At 38.0% G+C, this 19,436-nt stretch overlaps 1 protein-coding gene across 1 annotated transcript in view; it reads left to right on the forward strand.

Moving 5' to 3' along the window:
• FSIP1 (fibrous sheath interacting protein 1) overlaps nucleotides 1-17,556 on the forward strand; it is a 205,845-nt gene extending 188,289 nt beyond the window's left edge. Inside the window, exons 11-12 of the mRNA XM_061182261.1 lie at nucleotides 1,547-2,057; nucleotides 17,472-17,556. Coding sequence (XP_061038244.1) covers nucleotides 1,547-2,057; nucleotides 17,472-17,518 — 558 coding nt within the window. The 3' untranslated portion in view covers nucleotides 17,519-17,556. The remainder of the gene's footprint in view (nucleotides 1-1,546; nucleotides 2,058-17,471) is intronic.
• Nucleotides 17,557-19,436: the final 1,880 nt, after the last annotated feature.

Consider the following 19,436-nt stretch of genomic DNA (forward strand, 5'->3'; position numbering starts at 1 on the left):
CATAGTAGGATGAAGGGAATGCTTCTATGCATCTGGATGCATGAAATGTCTAGTGATTAAAAGTAGGATTTGCTAATATGTAATTCAACTCCTATTTTTTTTGACGTGCATATTAACCTTAGGGTGATTTACCTGAATTTTGAATCCCAGATGATTATTAAGAATATATTCCCAGGCAATTTCTTCTTACTCTCAAACTCATAATGGTACTCGCCACTATGAAAAGTGGTTTTTAGTATATGGAAGTTAAATATAATTTTAAAACACATAATATTTTTTAAAAGCATGATACAAAATTTGTTTAATGTACTACTTTTTGTTAGCTGCATTAGAAGCATTGCACAGTAATGGGGAATTAACTATTCTAGTTCTAATAACAGCTCCCCCCCCAATACTTTATAAATGCAGAATATTTGGTTAATTCTTACTGTGTACTACGAAGTAGGCCAACAGCATTGTTTTAATTTACTGAAGTAGAAATTAAGGCGATTACAATTCATGATTAGGTTTTCTTATGGGAATTTCTTGTTTTCAGATAATTCATTCCCCTGTAAAGGGGGATTAGTGTTGTCCTAGATAATCCACCATGTAAATCAGGGACAGTGCTGATTCTTTGAAGAAGGAGAAAATTTTTTCAGTGTCTTTCAATATATTTCAATCACATTCTTTTTGACATTGTTGCAATTCAGGTGGCATGCTGTTCAGCTGAATTCTTATAGAACTTAGCTCTATACTTTTGTTTGATTTATTTCCTGAGAGCATCACTGGAAGAGAAGAAATGTTTTTAAATCCTTAAGATCTTGGTTGAAACAATCAGCCCTGATAACATCTACAAGCAGAGATTAAATGTGTATGATCAAATCCTCCTCCCAGAATGCACTGCTATTGGAATGTCCCTGGCCTCTGTCTAGACCTGTAACACTGAAGCAACTACACATCTCAGGATGCACCACCCCTTCACTCTTCCTTTTCTGTCTTCGGTAGTATTGTCCACTGAAAGTTGTAGACAGACATCGGAGTGGTGAATCCCCAGGGGCAGGTGAATCTGCCCTGTTTGCCTGATATAGGAATTGGGTGGTGATAGGGTTTACACTGAGGAACAGTGGGAACAGAGAAACACCTACTGGAGATTATGGCAGGATTCCTGGCTATTTATCAAAGAGCTGGTTACTTACTACCCTGTTTGATGCCCCAAGACTGATAAAATTGAAGGTGCTTTTCTAATATCTTCATTTCAGCTCAAGGTACTTCTATGTGTAGAGAGAGTGTTAGTGGTTAATTTGGTGCTGCAGTTCATTTCCATCAGTGTTGTGGGACTTTTCCCTGGATTTTAGTATGTGTGATTGATTCTAAACTTATTCTCTAGGCATGTTGTACGTTTCCCCTGCAATTCTGGATACTTTAAAATGAATGGTTTTGTTATTTGGGTGCTTTGAGTAAAAGATTTCCTGTTACTTGCATTTATACTGTACTACTGGAAGCTCACCAAAGTTAAATGTGTTTACTTAATCAATTGACTATGAAAACTTTTGGTTTATTTCACCAGTTAGATTCAACATCACTTCTCTCTGAGAAACAGTTAAGGTGTCTTCTGGATGAATGCACACTTAAACAAAAATCCATGATTAGACTGTCTTCAGAAAGAGAAAAGAAAGACATTGAGGATATAACATCTGAGTTGCCCCAGCTTTCCAGATCTATTCTCTCTGAGTCACTAGATGGGTCAAAAACAAAGGTCAAAAGCACTGAGGTGGAAGACGCAAATATGCCTGAGAATGCCGAAAGTGAAACACCTAGAGGCTACTATCTCACCAAAGCCTTGACTGGGCATTTTATGTCACAAGCTCTTGTCGTTGAAGCAAAGAATATGAAATGCCTCCAGTTTTCTGAGGACAAGGTTATTGGTGACACAAAAGACTATTTTATGTCAAAGACTCTTGGCATTGGGAGACTGAAAAGGCCCTCCTTCTTGGATGATCCACTGTATGGCATCAATGTGAGCCTTTCATCCGAAGACCAACATCTGAAACTCAGCCCTCCAGAGAAACCCAAACCAGGTGAGGCTTGGAGAATACACTGAAAATAATCCTTACTAAACACTTCAATATAAAGGTAGTATAGTTTAAAGTAGAGTAGGATAAGGAGGTATGCTTGAAAGTCACAAATGGGGTCAATTAAGAGCATGCTAACATATGAATGTATTTATTAAAGTTCAAATGAGATCAAGGTTGAGATTAGTACTCTTATGAAATGCATTATTCTTAATGGTAACTAATACATATTCTTGATGGTTATCCAGAAAACAATGTTGATTTCAGAGGAAAAGAGAAATTAGTTTGAATGGATACAAATAATTTGAGTAGATTTGCTTAGTATTTTAACTTCCAAATTTCAGTGATGAAAATTTGTTCCAAGGAATGAATTTGTAAAATGCCATATATCATTGTGGTTTTGTTAGTTTCTGTATGCAAACTTCCCATCCCAGCTACTTGTATACTGTCAGGTTTTTGTTTTTTTAAAATTTTGACCCAGTGTTGCATCTTACAGTGGTACAATGGTACAGGATATAAGTGCTATGGGCAGTTTTTTTATATAAACAAGTATTCAATTATTTATTTATTTTAGAAGTCTAACATAGTCTGTGTTGTATTTGTTGAGTCTATTTAAATAGCTTCAGCTTTTCCTCTCGTGTAGATTACTCTAAAATATATTGTCTATTAAATCTATATCTATTACCTATTAAATCTATAATCTATTAATTCTGAACTAACTCCTCAGCCCTGTATTTCTAACTGCCATCTAGATATGGCCTCAAACTGATTTCCTCATTCTTCCCTCTCAACTCAGATTGCCCTCTTGACTTCTGTTACCTCAACCACCCATGCTTAAAATCTGAGTCATCATTGAATCTTCCCTCTCTCTTGCTTCCCACTTCCAATATTCAAATCTTGTTTGTTCTGCTCCTGCAGTGTCTCCCATGTCCATCCCTCCCTTGCTCTTCCTACCACAACTGGACCAATGCGATAACCTGATCAGGCCTCCCTGCCTCTCGTCTCTCCTCTCCTCCTGCCATTGTCAACCACCTAAACTAATTCCCCCAAGGTACAACTTTGATAAACATACTTCCCAGCTCAGAAAGCTTCTATGGCTCTCCTCTGCCTATTGAATGAAGTCTGAATTCTTGAACAGGCCTGCTGTTCAAGGCCTCCACACTCTGACCTGCAGTTCCCTTTGAAATCAATCTCTATCTAGTGCCCTAAATGTTATTCAGGTTGTAGCTGATCTGGGCTCAGGATTCCCAGTGCTTTCCCATGTTGCTCAGGCCCCTTTCTTCTCAGGCTTGTTCAGGTATCCCTTCAATAGTAGTTGAATTCTAACCCCATCCTCTCTGAATGTAACCTTCCCTCGTCTTCTCTTTTAAAAGTCTTACTTCTCTTCTGAATGTCCAAGGGTATTGATCACATCATTTTACACACACACTCTCTTGACATCGTTATGGACACACACCCACACTTTATCTCCCTTAGAATTGTGTAACCTTTTTGAGGACAGGGGTCCTATCTTCTGATTCATTGTTACATCTTCTATGATGTCCAAAGTGCTGCCTTAAATCAAGTGCCTGTTTAATAAATAAAGGAATTTAAATTATCCAGTTTTAGAATAATGCACTGAAAGTATGGTTCACATTTATTCTTTGCATTATGAATGAAAGCAGGTGGTATTGCTTAAGAATTATGCAAGCCTCACATTCTATATAAAGATTTGGAACTTTTTTCTTTTTTTCTTTTGGTGAAATTCAACAAGCTGTACAGTTTTTAACCTAGCAGCAGAGTTCACTTACAACATGCAATTCAATTAAATGAGTGTGGTCTGCCGTTTCCCACCAAGATCTTCATTTAATAAATACGCCATGAGAACTTTGTTCTACTCTTTATTTTTCTTTCTTTCTTTTTGTATTTTCTTTTCTTTTTGGACAGAAGATTTTCTTTCTTTCTTTTTGGACAGAAGGTTTTTAGTAGAAACAAAGTATCTGTATTTCCTCTTTGTCTACTGTAATCAGACTTACTCAGTTGGGTGTGATGATTTACTGTATATGAGGTCTCATTCCCATGGAGTCAGTGTGTGGGGCTTTAGAACAGCATTTTGCTAAGATATGACTTTACTTCCATGTGAATGGCAGTCACACTGATGTATATTTGTCACTGAGTAGAACATGAAAAGATGGAATGAACTAGAACTTAATGTGACTTAATGGAAAGAAACTATGGTGGCTTACCTATAACTTCAGAAAACATGCCTCTGATGGCGCTAGATAATCCTAATGTTTGATTAAAATGACCCTGTGAGTATGGAGGCTTAAGATGGCATAGATGTGAATATATGAACCAATTTTACTTTCTGTTTATTACATAATAAACCTTAAGGAGTAGGTCCTACCTTATTATTTTGAGAGCAGGTCAGCCTATCTGAAGCTGGAGTTTTTCTTTTACTAACCTCAGCATTTACAATTATTAAAATAACTTGCTAATCAGTTTATTCTAAAATACTAAATTGGACATTATGTACTTTATGCAAAAATGAACACCAAAACTGAATGCTAAACCAGTTTTCTTGGCAAAAAGCCCTTTAAAGATGTAATTGTAATTGCAGTGTGTTCAGGTGTTACATTATATTCCCTCTCTTTCTCAGGAAACAGATATGTGTGAATATGAGTCAGATGAGATTTCTGTAAGCAGAGAGGAAGAAAATAGAAGAACCATTTATCATTTGCTCTTTAAATAGCAAATATTATTGATATGTAGTTTTCTTTTCCTTGATGAACTGAGGTCTGTTATGAATATTAAAATTCTGCTTCTAAAAGGCAGAGTCAGATAAAACTTCGAAAGGGACCAAGCCTAATGACATTGAGGACCAGTTTCAATTGTGGTATTGAAAATAAGGAGTTGCTTCACAGATGTTTTAAAAGTTTCTAGTGTGAAGTACCTCATTTTTTTTTTTTGAAATACAGTTGATGTACAACATTACATTGGTTGTTGGTGTACAGCATAGTGATTCAGTATTTTTACAGATTTTACTCCATTAGTAGTTATTACAAGATAATGGCTACAGTTCCTTGTGCTATACAATATATCCTTGTTGTTTATCTATTTTATACAGAGTAGTTTGTATCTCTTAATCCCATAGCCCTAACTTACCCCTCCCTTCTTCCCTTCCCCCTCTGGTAACCACTAGTTTGTTTTCTATATCTGTGAGTCACTTTCTGTTTTGCTATATACATTCATTTGTATTATTTTTTAGATTCCATGTGTAAGTGATATCATACAGTATTTGTCTTTCTTTGTCTGACTTATTTCACTAAGCATAATATTCTCTAGGTCCATCCACATTGCTGCAAATGGCAGAATTTTATACTTTTTTATGGCTGAGTAATATTCCATTGCATATATATATTTATAACACTTCTTATCTATTTGTCTGTTGATGGACACTTGGGTGGCTTCCATATTTTGGCTATTTGTAAATAGTGCTGTTATGAACATTGGGGTACATGTATCTTCGAATTAGTGTTTTCATTTTCTCTGGGTATAGACCCAGGAGGGAATTGCTGGGTCATTTGGCAGTTCTATTTTTAGTTTTTTGAGGAACCTCTGTACTGTTTTCCATAGTGGCTACACCAATTTACATTCGCACCAACAGTGTACAAGCGTTTCCTTTTCTCCACATCCTCTCCAACATTTGTTATTTGTAGGCTTTTTGATGATAGCCATTCTGACAGGTGTAAGGTGATATCCCATTTTGTTTTGATTTGCATTTCTCTGATAATTAGTGATGTTGAACATCTTTTCATGTGCCTGTAAGACATCTGCATGTCGTCTTTGGAAAAATGTCTATTCAGATCTTCTGCTCATCGTTTGTCTTTTGATATTGAGTTGTATGAGCTGTTTATGTATTTCTTGATATTAACCTTTTGTCAGTCATATCATTTGCAAATCTTTTCTTCCATTCTGTAGGTTGTCTTTTTGTTTTGTTGATGGTTTCCTTTGTTGTGCAAAAGCTTTTAAGTTAATTAGGTCCAATTTGTTTATTTTTGCTTTTATTTCTTTTGCCTTAGGAGAAAGATCCAAAAAATTTTTGCTACAATTTATGTCAAAGAATGTTATACCTATGTTGTCTTCTAGGAGTTTTATGGTTTCAGGTCTTACATTTAGGTCTTTAATCTATTTTGAGTTTGTTTTTGTATATGTTGTGAGGAAATGTTGTGATCTCATTCTTTTACTTGTAACTGCCCAGTTTCCCCAGCACCACTTCTTGAAGAGACTGTCTTTTCTCCATTGTATATTCTTGCCTCCTAGGTCATAGGTTAATTGAATATAAGTGCATGGTTTTATTTCTGGGCTCCCTGTTCTGTTCCGTTGATCTATGTGCCTGTTTTTGTACCATGCTGTTTTGATTACTGTAGCTTTGTAGTATAGTTTGAAGTCTGAGGGTGGTACCTCCTGCTTTGTTCTTTTTTTCTCAAGATTTCTTTGGCAATTTGGAGTCTTTTGTGGTTCCATCTGAATTTTAGGATTATTTGTTCCAGTTGTGTGAAATGTCATGGGTATTTTGATAGGGATTGCATCAAATCTGTAGATTGCTATGGGTAGTATGGACATTTTAACAATATTAATTCTTCTAATCCAAGAGCACAGGATATTTTTCCATTTCTTTGTATCATCTTCAATTTCCTTTATCAATGTTTTATAGTTTTCAGAGTATAGGTCTTCAACCTCCTTTGTTAAATTTATTCCTAGGTATTTTATTCTTTTTGATGTGATTTTAAAAGAGATTGGTTTAAAAAGGGAAAAATTTTTTTTCTGATAGTTCATTATTAGCGTATGGAAAAGCAACAGATTTCTGTATATTAATCTTGTATCATGCTACCTTGCTGAATTCATTTATTAGTTCTAATGGCTTTTGGGTAGAGACTTTAGGGTTTTCTATATTAAAGTATCATGTCATCTGCAAATAGTGACAGTTTTACTTCTTCTCTTTCAATTTCTGTGCCTTTTATTTCTTTTTATTGTCTGATTGCTGTGGCTAGTACTTCCGATACTATGTTAAATAGAAGTGTCAAGAGTGGGCATCCTTATCTTGTTCTTGAATTTAGAGGAAAGGCTTTTAACTTTTCTCTGTTGAGTATGATGTTAGCTATGGGTTTGTCATAAATGACCTTTATTATGTTGAGATATGTTCCCTCTAGAGCCCCTTGGATGAGAGTTTTTTCATGAATGAATGATGAATTTTGTCAAATGCTTTTTCTGTGTCTATTGAGATAATCATGTAATTTTATCTTTTCTTTTGTTAGTGTGGTGTTTCTCATTGATTGATTTGCAGATATTGAACCATCCTTGAATCCCTGGGATAAATCCTACTTGATCATGTTGTATGATCCTTTTTGTATATTGTTGAATTTGGTTTGATAATATTTCATTGAGGATTTTTGCATCTATATTTATCAAAGATATTGACCTGTAAGTTTCTTTTTTTGTAGTATCTTTGTCTGGTTTTGGTATCAGGGTAATGGTGGCCTTGTAGAATGAATTTGTGAGTGTTTCATCCTCTTCAATTTTTTTGGAATAGTTTGAGAAGGATGGGTATTCTTCTTTATATGTTTGGTAGAATTTACCCATGAAGCTATCTGGTCCTGGACTTTTGTTTGCTGGGAAGTTTTTTTTTAATTACAAATTCAGTTTCACTACTAGTGACAGGTTTGTTCAAATTGTCTGTTTCTTTGTGAGTCAGTCTTGGCAGGCTGTGTGTTTCTAGAAATTTGTCCATTTCTTCTAGGTTGTCCAATTTGTTGGCATATAATTGGTCATAGTATTCTATTCTGATTTTTTGTATCTTTGTGGTATCAGTTGCTTTTCTTCTGTTTTATTTCTTATTTTATTTGGGTCCTCTCTTCTTTTCTTCTTGGTGAGTGTGGCTAAAGTTTTATCAATTTTGTTTACCTTTACAAAAGAAAACAGCTCCTGTTTTCATTGATATTTTCTATTTTTTGGGTCTCTATTTTATTTATTTCCTCTTTGAAATAAATCCTTCAATTTATAAATCCTTTATTATACCCTTCCTTCTGCTGACTTTGGGCCTTGTTTGTTCTTTTTTTTCTAATTCTTTTAGGTGGTAGGTTATGTTGTTTATTTGAGATTTTTCTTGTTTCTTGATAAAGGCCTGTATCTCTATGAACTTCCCTCTTGGAAATTCTTTTGCTGCATCCTATAGATTTTGGAGTGTTGTGTTTCCATGTTCATTTGTCTTGAGGTATTTTCTGATTTCCTCTTTGATTTCTTCATTGACCCATTGGTTTTTTTAGTAGCATGGTGTTTAGTCTTCATATGTTTGTTCTTTTCCCATTTTTCTTTTTGTAATTGATATCTAGTTTCATTTTTTCTGTTGTGGTCAGAAAAAATGCTTGATATACTTTCTGTCATCTTAAACGTGTTGAGACTTGTTTTGTGGCCTAGCATGTAGCCTACCATGTGCACTTGAAAAGAATGTGTATTCTGCTGTTTTTGGATGTACTGTCCTGTAGATACCTATTAAATCCAACTGGTCTATTGTATCATAAGACCACTGTTGCCTCATTGATTTTATGTCTGAATGATACGTCCATTATAGTAAGTGAGGTGTTAAAGTCTTCTACTATTAATGTATTATTGTCAATTTATCCCATTTATATCTATTAGAATTTGCTTTATATATTTAGGTGCTCCTGTATTGAGTGCCTGTATGTTAACAAGTGTACCATTCTCTTCTTGTATTATATCATTATATAATGCCCTTTTGTTATGGGCTTTGTTTTAAAGTTTGGTCTGATATGAGTATTGCTACCCCTGCTTGCTTTTCATTTCTGTTTTATGAAATACCTTTTTCTATCGCCTAACTTTCAGTCTGTGTGTATCTTCAGCCCTGAAGTGGGTCTTTTGTAGGCAGCATATTGAAGGGTCTTGTTTTTTGTTTTTTTCCCCAATCAGCCACCCTATGTCTTTTGATGGGAGCATTTAGTCCAGTGGCATTTAAGGTAATTATTGGTAGGTATGTACTTATTCCCATTTTATTACTTGTTTTCTTCTCTGTTTATTACTTCTTCTTGTGTCTTCCCTTGTGGTTTGATGATTTTCTTTAGTAGTATACTTGTGTTTCTTTATTTTTAGTGTTTATGTATCTATTTTAGGTTTTTGATTTGTGGTTACCATGGGGTTCATATATGTTGACCTATAATTATATCTACTTGTTTGAAACTGGCTGTCATTTAAGTTCAAACACATTCTAAAAGATCTACATTTTTCCCTGCCTCCCTCACATTTTGTGTTTTCCGTGTCATATTTTACATCTTCATGCATCCCTTATCTGTTTGTTGTAGTTATAGTTGCTTTTACAATATTTTGTCTTTTAATCTACATACTGGCTTTTTAAGTGGTTGATCCTCAATCCTTGCTATATATTTGCCTTTCTTAGTGGGATTTTCCCCTTCCTATGAATTCTTTATTCTTTTCCAATTACAGGAGACCCTTGAATATTTCTTTTAGGGTAGGTTTACTATTGCTGAGTTCTTTTAGTTTTTGCTTGTCTGAGAACTTCTTTATCTCTTCTTCTATTCTAAGTGGTAATCTTGCTGGGTAGAGTATCCTAGGTTGCAGGTTTTTCCCTTTCAGCACTTTGAATATATCATGCCACTCCCTTCTGGCCTGCAACGCTTCTGCAGAGAAATCAGCTGATGGCTTTATGGGAATTCCCTTTTATATAGCTCTTGGTTTTTCTCTTGCTGCTTTTAGAATTCTCTCTTTAACTTTTGTCATTTTAATTATGGTATGCCTTGGTGTGAGTCTGTTTGGGTTCATCTTGTTTGGGACTCTCTGAGCTTCCTGTACTTAGATATCTGTTTCCTTCTTCAGTTTTGTGAAGTTTTCAGCCATAATTTCCTCAAGTCCATTTTCTATCCCCTTCTCTCTCTGTTCTCCTTTTGGGACTTCTATAATGTGAGTGTAGGTATGCTTAATGTTGTCTCAGGGATCTCTTAAATTGCTTTTATTTTTTAAAATTAGTTTTTCTTTCTGCTGGTCTGATTGGGTGATTTCCATTATTTTATCTTCCATATCACTTATTCATTCTTCTGTATCACTTAATCTGCTATTCATTCTTTCTAGTGTGTTTTTTATTTCAGCTATTGAGTCATTCATTTCTGATTGGGTCTTTTTTCTAGTTCCTTGTTAAAATGTTCACTGTTTATATCAATCTTTTCCCTAATTCAGTTAACCTTATTATTACTAATGTTTTGAATTCTTTATCTGGTAAATTGTTTATTACTATTTTATTACTTATTTTTTCAGGGTTGTTCTCATCTTTCAATTGAGAGTAGTTCCTCTGCCTTTTCATTTTGCTTGACTTTCTCTGCTTCTGTGAATTTAGGTAAAACAGTTACTGATTGTGGTCTTAAAGGGGTGTTATTATGTGGGAGCATCCCTGTGTGGACTGCGTGTATCACTGCCTTGGGTGGGAGAGCTGGACTGAGGTCAAGCCAAGTCATATGTTTCCTCAGGGTTTTCTGGCAGCTATCCCCTTGGTAGGGGGTGGGGCTGTAGATATAGGGGCTAGAACTGGTGCTGTGTGTGAAGTAGGACTCCCTCTCTGCTCAGTGGCTGTCACTGCCCTGTTAAGGGTGAGGTCTGATCTCAATTTGCCGGAGCAGAAGCCCTGGAGGTTGGGCCCAAGCTGGCTCTGCTCCCTTTAAGTGTGTGTTTCCCTCTCCCTGTACCGGGACACTTGTCGCAGAGGAGGGGGTGCTGAAGTAAGTGGGGCCCATGCACAGACTGGTCGGATGTGATGCTTGTGGAGGCACCCACGTCTTTGCTCAGACGCAGCCTCTGGTGCAAGTCCCCCTTGCCCCTCACAGCTGATCACTGCCCCCAGCCTCTACCACCCCTGCCCTGTGGCGGAGCCACTCTGCAAGGCTAGCAGGAGTCGTGTGCCCTCTTGATGTGTATCAGGAGGTGAACTGTGGTGGAAGAACTGCTGTCAGAGATCTGGGTGGCTTCTGAGGAGCCACTTGAGTAAACGCCAGCTGTGGCCACCACCACCCCACCTGGGCTCCACCTTGGGACTGGGTTGCCTCTGTGTCCCACCTTCGAGTCTTTTCTTGGTCATGGGCGCCTCAGATCCAGTGCCATGCTGTGGCATGGGGTGAGCAGGGCTGGAGGTCATCAGGCTGGGCACACGGCGAGACGGTTGCGGTTTCAGGAAACCTGGCTGCCCTGAGCAGACATCTCTCCGCCCTGCCTGGGGGTAGTCAGTGCACCTACGCTCCTCAGGGGCAGAGTCCAGGCTTCTCATAGCCCTTCTGTTTGTCCTAGTGGTCCTCCAACAGCTAAGGGGGCTTGTCTCCCCTGTGTAGGACCCCAGCCTAGGGTGCCCAATCTGTGGCTCGAACTGCTCACTCCCCAGTGCAGGTGTCCGCCTGTGTAATCTCCCTTTTCCTCCGAGTCCCCTTCCAGGGGCACAGGTCCCAACCCGATTGCTTTTCTTCTCTTCCTGCCTGATTCTCTGTGTATCTTTCTTACAGCCTTGGTTGTATAGGAGTCCTTCTGCCAGTTTTCAGAGAGAATTGTTTCACATGGAGATGTGTTTTTGATGTGTTTGTGGGGGAAGGTGAGCCTCATGTCCTTTTACTCTGCCACCTTGACCCCTCCTCCTGAAATACTTCATTTTTCATGTTTATGCTTTAAGCTTAGTGGTAACTACTGTTATTTGACTTTCTGGATACAAGGTCTAGTAAGGTCAGTGTTGTACTCACTTACTGTTGGGGTTTCAGGAGATCAATAAATAGTACCTTCTCTTCCCCACCCCTATCAAACCAGTTGAGAGATGGATAGATTCTGACCAATGGAGATCCAGGAGGTTGGCTTTATTGCTGATGAAACGTAGGGGATTGTTGTTACCTGGGCAGGCAGCCAAACGGTCTCCCTAATGCTACACCCTCACAATGAACTTACACACCCAGTCACTGGCAGAGGTGAAAATCCTCAAGCCTCACCCATGGAGACCTGTCCACGTGGAGCAATAGTACAGAGGAGCAGAGGAGTGCCGTGGGCAGGGGGTGCTGACCCCCTTGGAGGGAGGAGTGAGCTGAGCATGCCATTTCTTCCCCTGAACTCACCAATCAGATAACTGACTGTTCTTCCCATGGGGAGAGGGGAGGTGGGGTGGGGTGACGCTGGATACGCCCCCACTGTAGGTTCCTCCACATGGAAGTGTGAGGAGAGTAAGTGGTCTTTGGTCCCGTCAGCCTGGGAGACACCGCCAAGTACACTGGTGCTTCAGGTTTATGGTGAGTCTAGTACTTAAGTATCTTATGCTGAATTGCTTTCTAGATCATCCAAAAGGCATCTATGCATGTACAGTATTCTCTTTTTCCCAACAGGCACTTGAACTGCTTATCAACATAAATGCATATCACAAAGAGGAAAATATGATTAACAAATAACAACAATAAAATAGGGCAAAAAGGGACACAAAGTCACATAGTAAAGAAGGGCACAGGACTATATTAATTCTTCAAGGAAAAACCAAGTGGAATTTCCCATAGGACCCATTTAGTGAATAATGTTCTTAAAAATTTCTAACAAATGCAATGAGTCAGATAAGGTTGTTTTTAAAATAACACCCCTAAATGAAAACTAGGGTGACCAACTGTCTTGGTTTGCTCAGGAGTGTCCTGGTTTTACACTGAATGGCCCTTGTCTTGGGAAACCCTCAGTCCCTGGCAAACTGGGCTGGTTGGTCACTCTAAATTGAAACTGAGAACATAAAACCAAGGAGCAAATTAATTACCCAAAGGACAAAGGTAATAGAGTCCAGGTTAGTAGCAAGATTTGAGGCTAGAACCTAGATGAGCAGAGAGATGCCTTGATCACCCACCCACCAGCATCATCTGGCCTAGTGTTAGGCGGGTGGGCTGTGGGTGAGACAGACCTGGGTTTGAATCCTTGCTCGGCTTTTAGCAGATGATCTTATGCAAGTTACTTAATCTCTTTCTCCTCTCTACCTTGGTTCCCTTATCTGTAAGATAAGATGGCTTTAGTACTTACCCTCTAGGGTTGTAATAGGGATCAAATGAGAAAAGCCACATAAAATGATTAGCTCAGTGACTGGACTTGGTTGGCCTACATAGTATATATTTAACATTTCATCAGGAGATTTCTCATAAAAGCCTGGATTTCTGACTTTTCTAACAAATCAGCAGGTCTTCCACCGGGGAGGAGAGCTGAATAGCAGATGTTCCCTTTAGAAGGAGCATGTACTCTCCTGGAAAACATGGCCCCTGTCTGGCCCTCTCTACTTCATGTGCTTGGTCCTTTGGGACCATATGATTTCCATCCCATGTTATAAGCCTTCGCTGCTTAGAGTGTTGTCCAATCACTGGGGGCTCGTTAGAAATGCAGGGCCTAAGGCCCCTTGCACTTTAATAAGATCCCCCTGTGGTACTTACAGTGAAGTTTCAGAAGCACTGATACAAACCACCAGAGCATTATTCCTAACCAGGGTGAAGGTAGAGATCATCTGGGAAATTTTTGGTTTGTCTGTTTTATACCTATGTCCAGGGCCCTAGCCAGACTTACCGAAATCAGAGTACCTGATATGGAGTGTTCAGTCTGTCAAATGAATGCAAGCCACAAGATTTTGCTGTGCATATTTGAGAAATATGGCATTCCATTTAGATGTAAGAAAGCTAATTATGTTATCCTGTTGGGGTCCTCAGATGGAACCAGTTCTAAACAGTGACAACTTTACAATCTAAATATATTTCATGTTGAAATTCTGCCCATCAAAGGATCTGATCGTAACTTGCTCAGTGAAGCATGGCTGCAGGTGGACTGACTTTTGGGAAGATGTTGCAGTTTGAAGGAGGTGTGTGTTAGTGTGTATCATTACTCATACCACCTGAACAGTTTGAAGGGAACTAGATTGTTTTGAGAAAGTTTTCATTAGTCAAAGTTTCATATAGTCTTACTGGTTTGCAGTGGAGCCGTGAGATTCTGAAAATACTACTACTACTAGCTGACTTTTTTCTTTTCCACTAAAAAATATTTTGTCTTGTTCTCAGGGAAATGTTTAACTCATCATTGCTTTGATGGAGTTCTCTTTCTCTCAGTGTGTGCCTTCAGGCCTCCTAGTTATTATTTGTTAAATTACTTTTCCAGGGCTACTGATTGCTTCTCAGATGCTCTTAGTAACTTAATCAACCCTCCAAAGTTTCTTTGATCAAAATATCAGAGCTGCCATGTTAGAAATTCCCAGGGCTAATTCCTGTTTTATATAAGACCTTAGTATATAGTAAATTTATATCTGATAAATTTATCTTTTCAAGTTACTTTCATCTAATTTTCTTTAATTCAGTTCTTCTTCAGGTAGACTTTTCATATAAATATTTGCCCCTGATTATTTTCTCTACTATAAAATATTACTTTCTCTAACTGTTTTGTTTAGTAGTATAAAATGAACAATGGCATGTTGGAGAGTTTTGATGTTTAACTGTAATGAACTTATCACTTTATCAGGTATTGGGAACTTCTGATTTCATTGCTTCATTCAAATTGAGTTAAATGAAAAAATGAAAAAGTTACTGAAGATCATTACTGTAGACTGGATCTATGGACCAGTGGTATTGGCATCACCTGGGAGCTTGTTAGAGCTGCAGAGTCCCAGACCTACTGTATCAGAGTCTGCATGTTAACAGGATGCCCCCAGCAGGTGATTTGTATGCACAGTAAAGTGTGAGAAGATCTGAATTAGATGGTTTGCTAGTCACTCTATTTTAGGATTATAAAAAATACCAGCATATGTGGTGGTGGTGAAAATAATGTCAGAAAGTATCTCCTTTCCCATCTGCTCAATCCCTGCTTTATCTTCTTGAATTTCATTTTAATGAAGGTAACTACCTTTTCTAGATTGTCTTATCTCCCCAACCATCCCTGTTGTCCTTCTTGTGGGTAACCTTCCTCTTAGGCACTGAGAGCAAGCATGTCCTAGCTTAAGTTCTCTACTCTTTCATGGTTAGTATTTTATTTGGAGACACACTTAGCCAGTATGGGATCATCTGTGCTTTGTGTACTTTTGATTTTCAGACCTCTCTCCTTGGCATCTGCCTCAGGTCCGCCTGGCATGTTAAGCTTTACTGAGTCCATTCCTTACACCATGCTTCTTACCTCTGACTGCACATTAGATTCATCTGGTGAGATTTAAAAACAGGTTAATGCCTCGGTTTCATTCCAGAATTAAATTGATTTCTAGGGGTTGGCTCTGGGCATCTGTATTTTTTAAAGTCAGTTCTGAGGATGGGGTCTGGGTGATTCTGTTGTGTAGCTGTGATTAAAACCACTGCTCCAGGGCTCCATCGTATTCATTCATTAAGGATGCTGTTCCTAGGTTATCAGGTGAGTAGGACATGATCACTGCTCTGAATTATTTCATAGGCTATTGATGAAGGCAGGAACTTAAGCAGATAATCGCAGCATACTGGGACAAGTAGAATATAAGAGCTTCCTGACAAAGTATTTGACAACACTAGAGGGAATGATGAACACTGGAGAGATGGGGAGGTGGCATTTGAATTGAGCCTCCAAGGATGAGTGGTCATTTACTGGGTGGGGAAGAGGGAAAACACTCCAGATAGAAGGACTAGCACTTATGAAGGCGTGGGGCTGTGGTCTTATCATCACTCATCGCATGTGTGGGCTACTGAGGTGCACTTCTCATCCATCCCACCTTCCTCTACATCCTGTTTACTGTTTCCTCTCCACGCATTGACACTATCACTACATTTCTCACTTTACTCTCTGAAACTCCAAATCATTTACTCTTAATTATTAGGTTGATTTTTAAAATTATAGCTTTATTGACATCTATTTTAAATACCTGTGTTCGTTTCCTGTGGTTGCCGCAACAAATGATCACAACAGAAATTTATCATCTCTTAGTTGTGGAGGCCTGACGTCTGAAATCAAGGTGTCAGCAAGGCCACACTCTGCTTGGAGGCTCTAGGGAAGGTTGCTTCCTTGCTTCTTCCACTTTCTCAGGCTGTGGACATTCTTTGGCTTCGTTGCTTTGTGACCACATCCCTCCAGTCTCTGACTCTGTCTTCACATTGCCTTCTCTCTCTGCGTGTGTCTCAAATTTCCCTCTGCTTTTCTCTTAAAAGGACATTTGTTAATGAATATAGGGCCCACCTGGATAATCCAGGATGATCTTATCACAAGATCCTTAATTAATTATGTCTGCAAAGACCCTTTTCCCAAGTAAGATAAGTTTCATAGGTACCAGGGATTAGGATGTGGACATAACCTTTTTGGGACCACCGTTCAACAATACCATACAATTCAGTGGGTTTTAGTATATTCACAGAATTGTGCATCCATCACCACTATCAATTTTACATCATTTTCCTTACCCCAGAGAAAAACACTTGCAGTCACTCCCCATTTTCTCCCAACCCCCCAGCCCTAGGTGATCACTAATCTACTTTATGACTCTATGAATTTGCCTAGTCTGGACACTTCATATAAATGGACTCATACAATATGTGGCCTTTTGTGTTTGGCTTCTTACTTAGTATAATGTTTTCAAGGTTCATCCATGTTGTAGCATGTATCAGTACTTTACTCTTTTATTGTTGAATAATATTCTTTTGTGTGGGTTTACCACATTTTCTTTATCCATTCATCAGTAGATGGACATATGAGTTGTTCCTACTTTTTGGCTGTTATATGTATCTTGGTGCGCACATTTTTAGGCGAATGTATGTTTTCATTTCTCTTGGGCATATACCTAGGAGTAGAATTGCTGGGTCTCTGGTTACCTTTTGAGAAACTGCCAGACTTTTCCCAAGCAGCTGCACCATTCACATTCCCACCAGCAGTGTGTGAGGGCTCCAGTTTCTCCTGATTCTATTTTATTGTCTTCTTTTATTTGGTGCTGTTGTCAGTTCTGCCTTTTCTGATAACATTCTCACTAAGAAGAATATTTCCATTCCATTTCTGTTAGAGTCACAATTTGTTTCTCACTTTAAAGAAATGAAAGGTGATTAGTTTTTATCTACCCTAACTGTAATATTTACATTTACTTTTGGTTTCACCCTGCTTCCCAGAAACTTAGTACAAAGAAAACAAAATTTATGCCTGTCTCCAAATCCATAACCATTTTAGCTCTCAAAACCCAAAAAACTCTCCCTCAGCTATAAGCTCAATGAAGGCAGGCACCTTATCTCTCACTTTTTCTTGTAAATTTTGTATGCAGCTTGTGGTGAGCTGTCCAATATTAAATGAGAATGTGATTATTGTCTCATGTGTAAAAAGATTTAATGTTTTATAGGCTGATGGTTTTTCTTAATTATGCACAGATTTCTGACATATTTGGTTATTGTTTTTAATGTGCAGATGAACAGGAGACTGAAGATGTAACAGAAGAATGTAAAGAATCTTAAGCAAAGACTTGCTGGGGTGTGCTTTTAAGAAAGCTGGTAAATTAAGTTAAATCACATTTTTTCCAAATTCTTTGAATTCAATGAATGCGTTATAGAGACCATTCCTCAAATGATGATTTTAATGTTTGGATTCTCTCTTTCTGGATCACATTTCCTTGATATTTTTGAGACTCGTGGTATAATTGTTCAGTGTTTTTTCTTCATTGAAATTCCTGGGAAAATTTTTTATTGCTAAATTTGCAACATCAGGGATGCGTTATAGAAACCAACATTTTATGTATGTGTGCTACGTTAAAACTAGTTGAAATGCTATGATTGTTTCGTATTTGATTTTATACGTTGCCACTTTATTGTGATTTAGACAGATTTGATCACCATGAATTGTAGTTTTGCCCTGCTTTCCCTTCTTTCCTCCTCTCTAATGCCTGTTAAGTAAGTACAACTTGCCGTGGAGAGAAACGAATTTTCTCAACAAAGCAATGTTAGGCTATCCTTGCTATCTTATTAGTAATGGTACTTTTCATAAGCAGAAGTTTGACTGAATTATTACATATATTAAGTTATTTTCTTTCAGAGTTTGCCTTTTACAATGCAGCAAATAAAGATCAGCTACTTAAAAAAAAATAACCTGTGGTACTATTTGAAGAGAGAGGGTTTGTTAGTTACAAGTGAGTAGCCTGGATTCATGAGAACATTTTATGTCAACACTCCATATGATGAATTGGCATTAGAACTAGAAGTCCAATTTATTTCTGATTCTAAAAAAAAAAAAAAGAGCTATTGTGCAGCATTTAACGAAATTTGGAATAATGTATATGTAGCATTATTATTTTTTGCTCGAATGTTTTCATCTACTGATATTGGATAATATTAGTGATTGCTTACGTCAAATTTGCTTGACTTTTTAAAGTGAAGACTTCTATAGCTACTGTTTTCAGAAGAATTGATAGGCAATTTCTTTTTCTAGCCTTCTTTTTCAGTTTATATTAAAACAGCAGTGGTTCTTGATGGTGTTAATGTGCTACAGTGTAATTTGTCTTGATGCTAAGAGTTTTGCTGTGGGGTGCCAGCAGAGGTTAAAAGTCATGATTTTGGACTCTCATAGGAGTGACGTGTGTGTTGTAGGGTTTGGGTCAGAACAATCAGAGGAGAGAGGTGATATGGATGGGAATTTGCAGTGGTGATAGAGAGGAGCCATTTTTGCCCATAAGCCTTTCAGAGGAGTGGGGCTTTCTAAACCCATGTGCTTCTGGTGTTTGACCTGTATGTGTATGTGTGTGAGAGAGAGAAAGAGAGAGGGAGAGGGAGGGAGAGAGGGAGAGCGGGAAAGAGGGAGAGAAGGGGAGAGGGAGATAGATGTTGGAGAGAGAGCTTATGCCTTTCTAAACTGTTCCTGCGAATGGTATTTGGGGCAGAGTGAACCTTTATGTTACAAGAGTTTAAGAGAAGGAAAGGAAAACAGAATGATCTTAAGTAGTGAATGTTACCATTGAAAGAGGTGACACCATTCCATAGCATGTCAACTGAAGGTACCTCTAATAAGAACTTGCAAGCTGAATTTGTATAATATATTCAACATGAAGGCTCCAGATAAAAAAAAAAAAAAAAAAAAGGTTGCCCTGTTAGGGAAAGAAAATGTTATTAAAAAATAAGTTTTTATTTTAAGGTTCCTTTTAGACCTGAGTGTTGGCCCCAGAACAAGATAGAGAAGAAAAGATATAAAAGAGCAAGAGCTAATTCATTTCAGGAATGAATTTAGGATCTTAAAATTTGTGGTTTTTCTACTTATGACTCCTCAAGAAAATTCCTGGCATCACCTTTATTGTAAATTCCCAGAGGACCTAAAGTTTATTGCCATTCTATCCAACTCTTTGAAACGCATGACAATAACATAGAAGGAAAAAGCTATACCCTGATG

Source organism: Eubalaena glacialis, chromosome 2, assembly GCF_028564815.1.
Source record: "Eubalaena glacialis isolate mEubGla1 chromosome 2, mEubGla1.1.hap2.+ XY, whole genome shotgun sequence".
NCBI classification, from domain to species: domain Eukaryota; kingdom Metazoa; phylum Chordata; class Mammalia; order Artiodactyla; family Balaenidae; genus Eubalaena; species Eubalaena glacialis.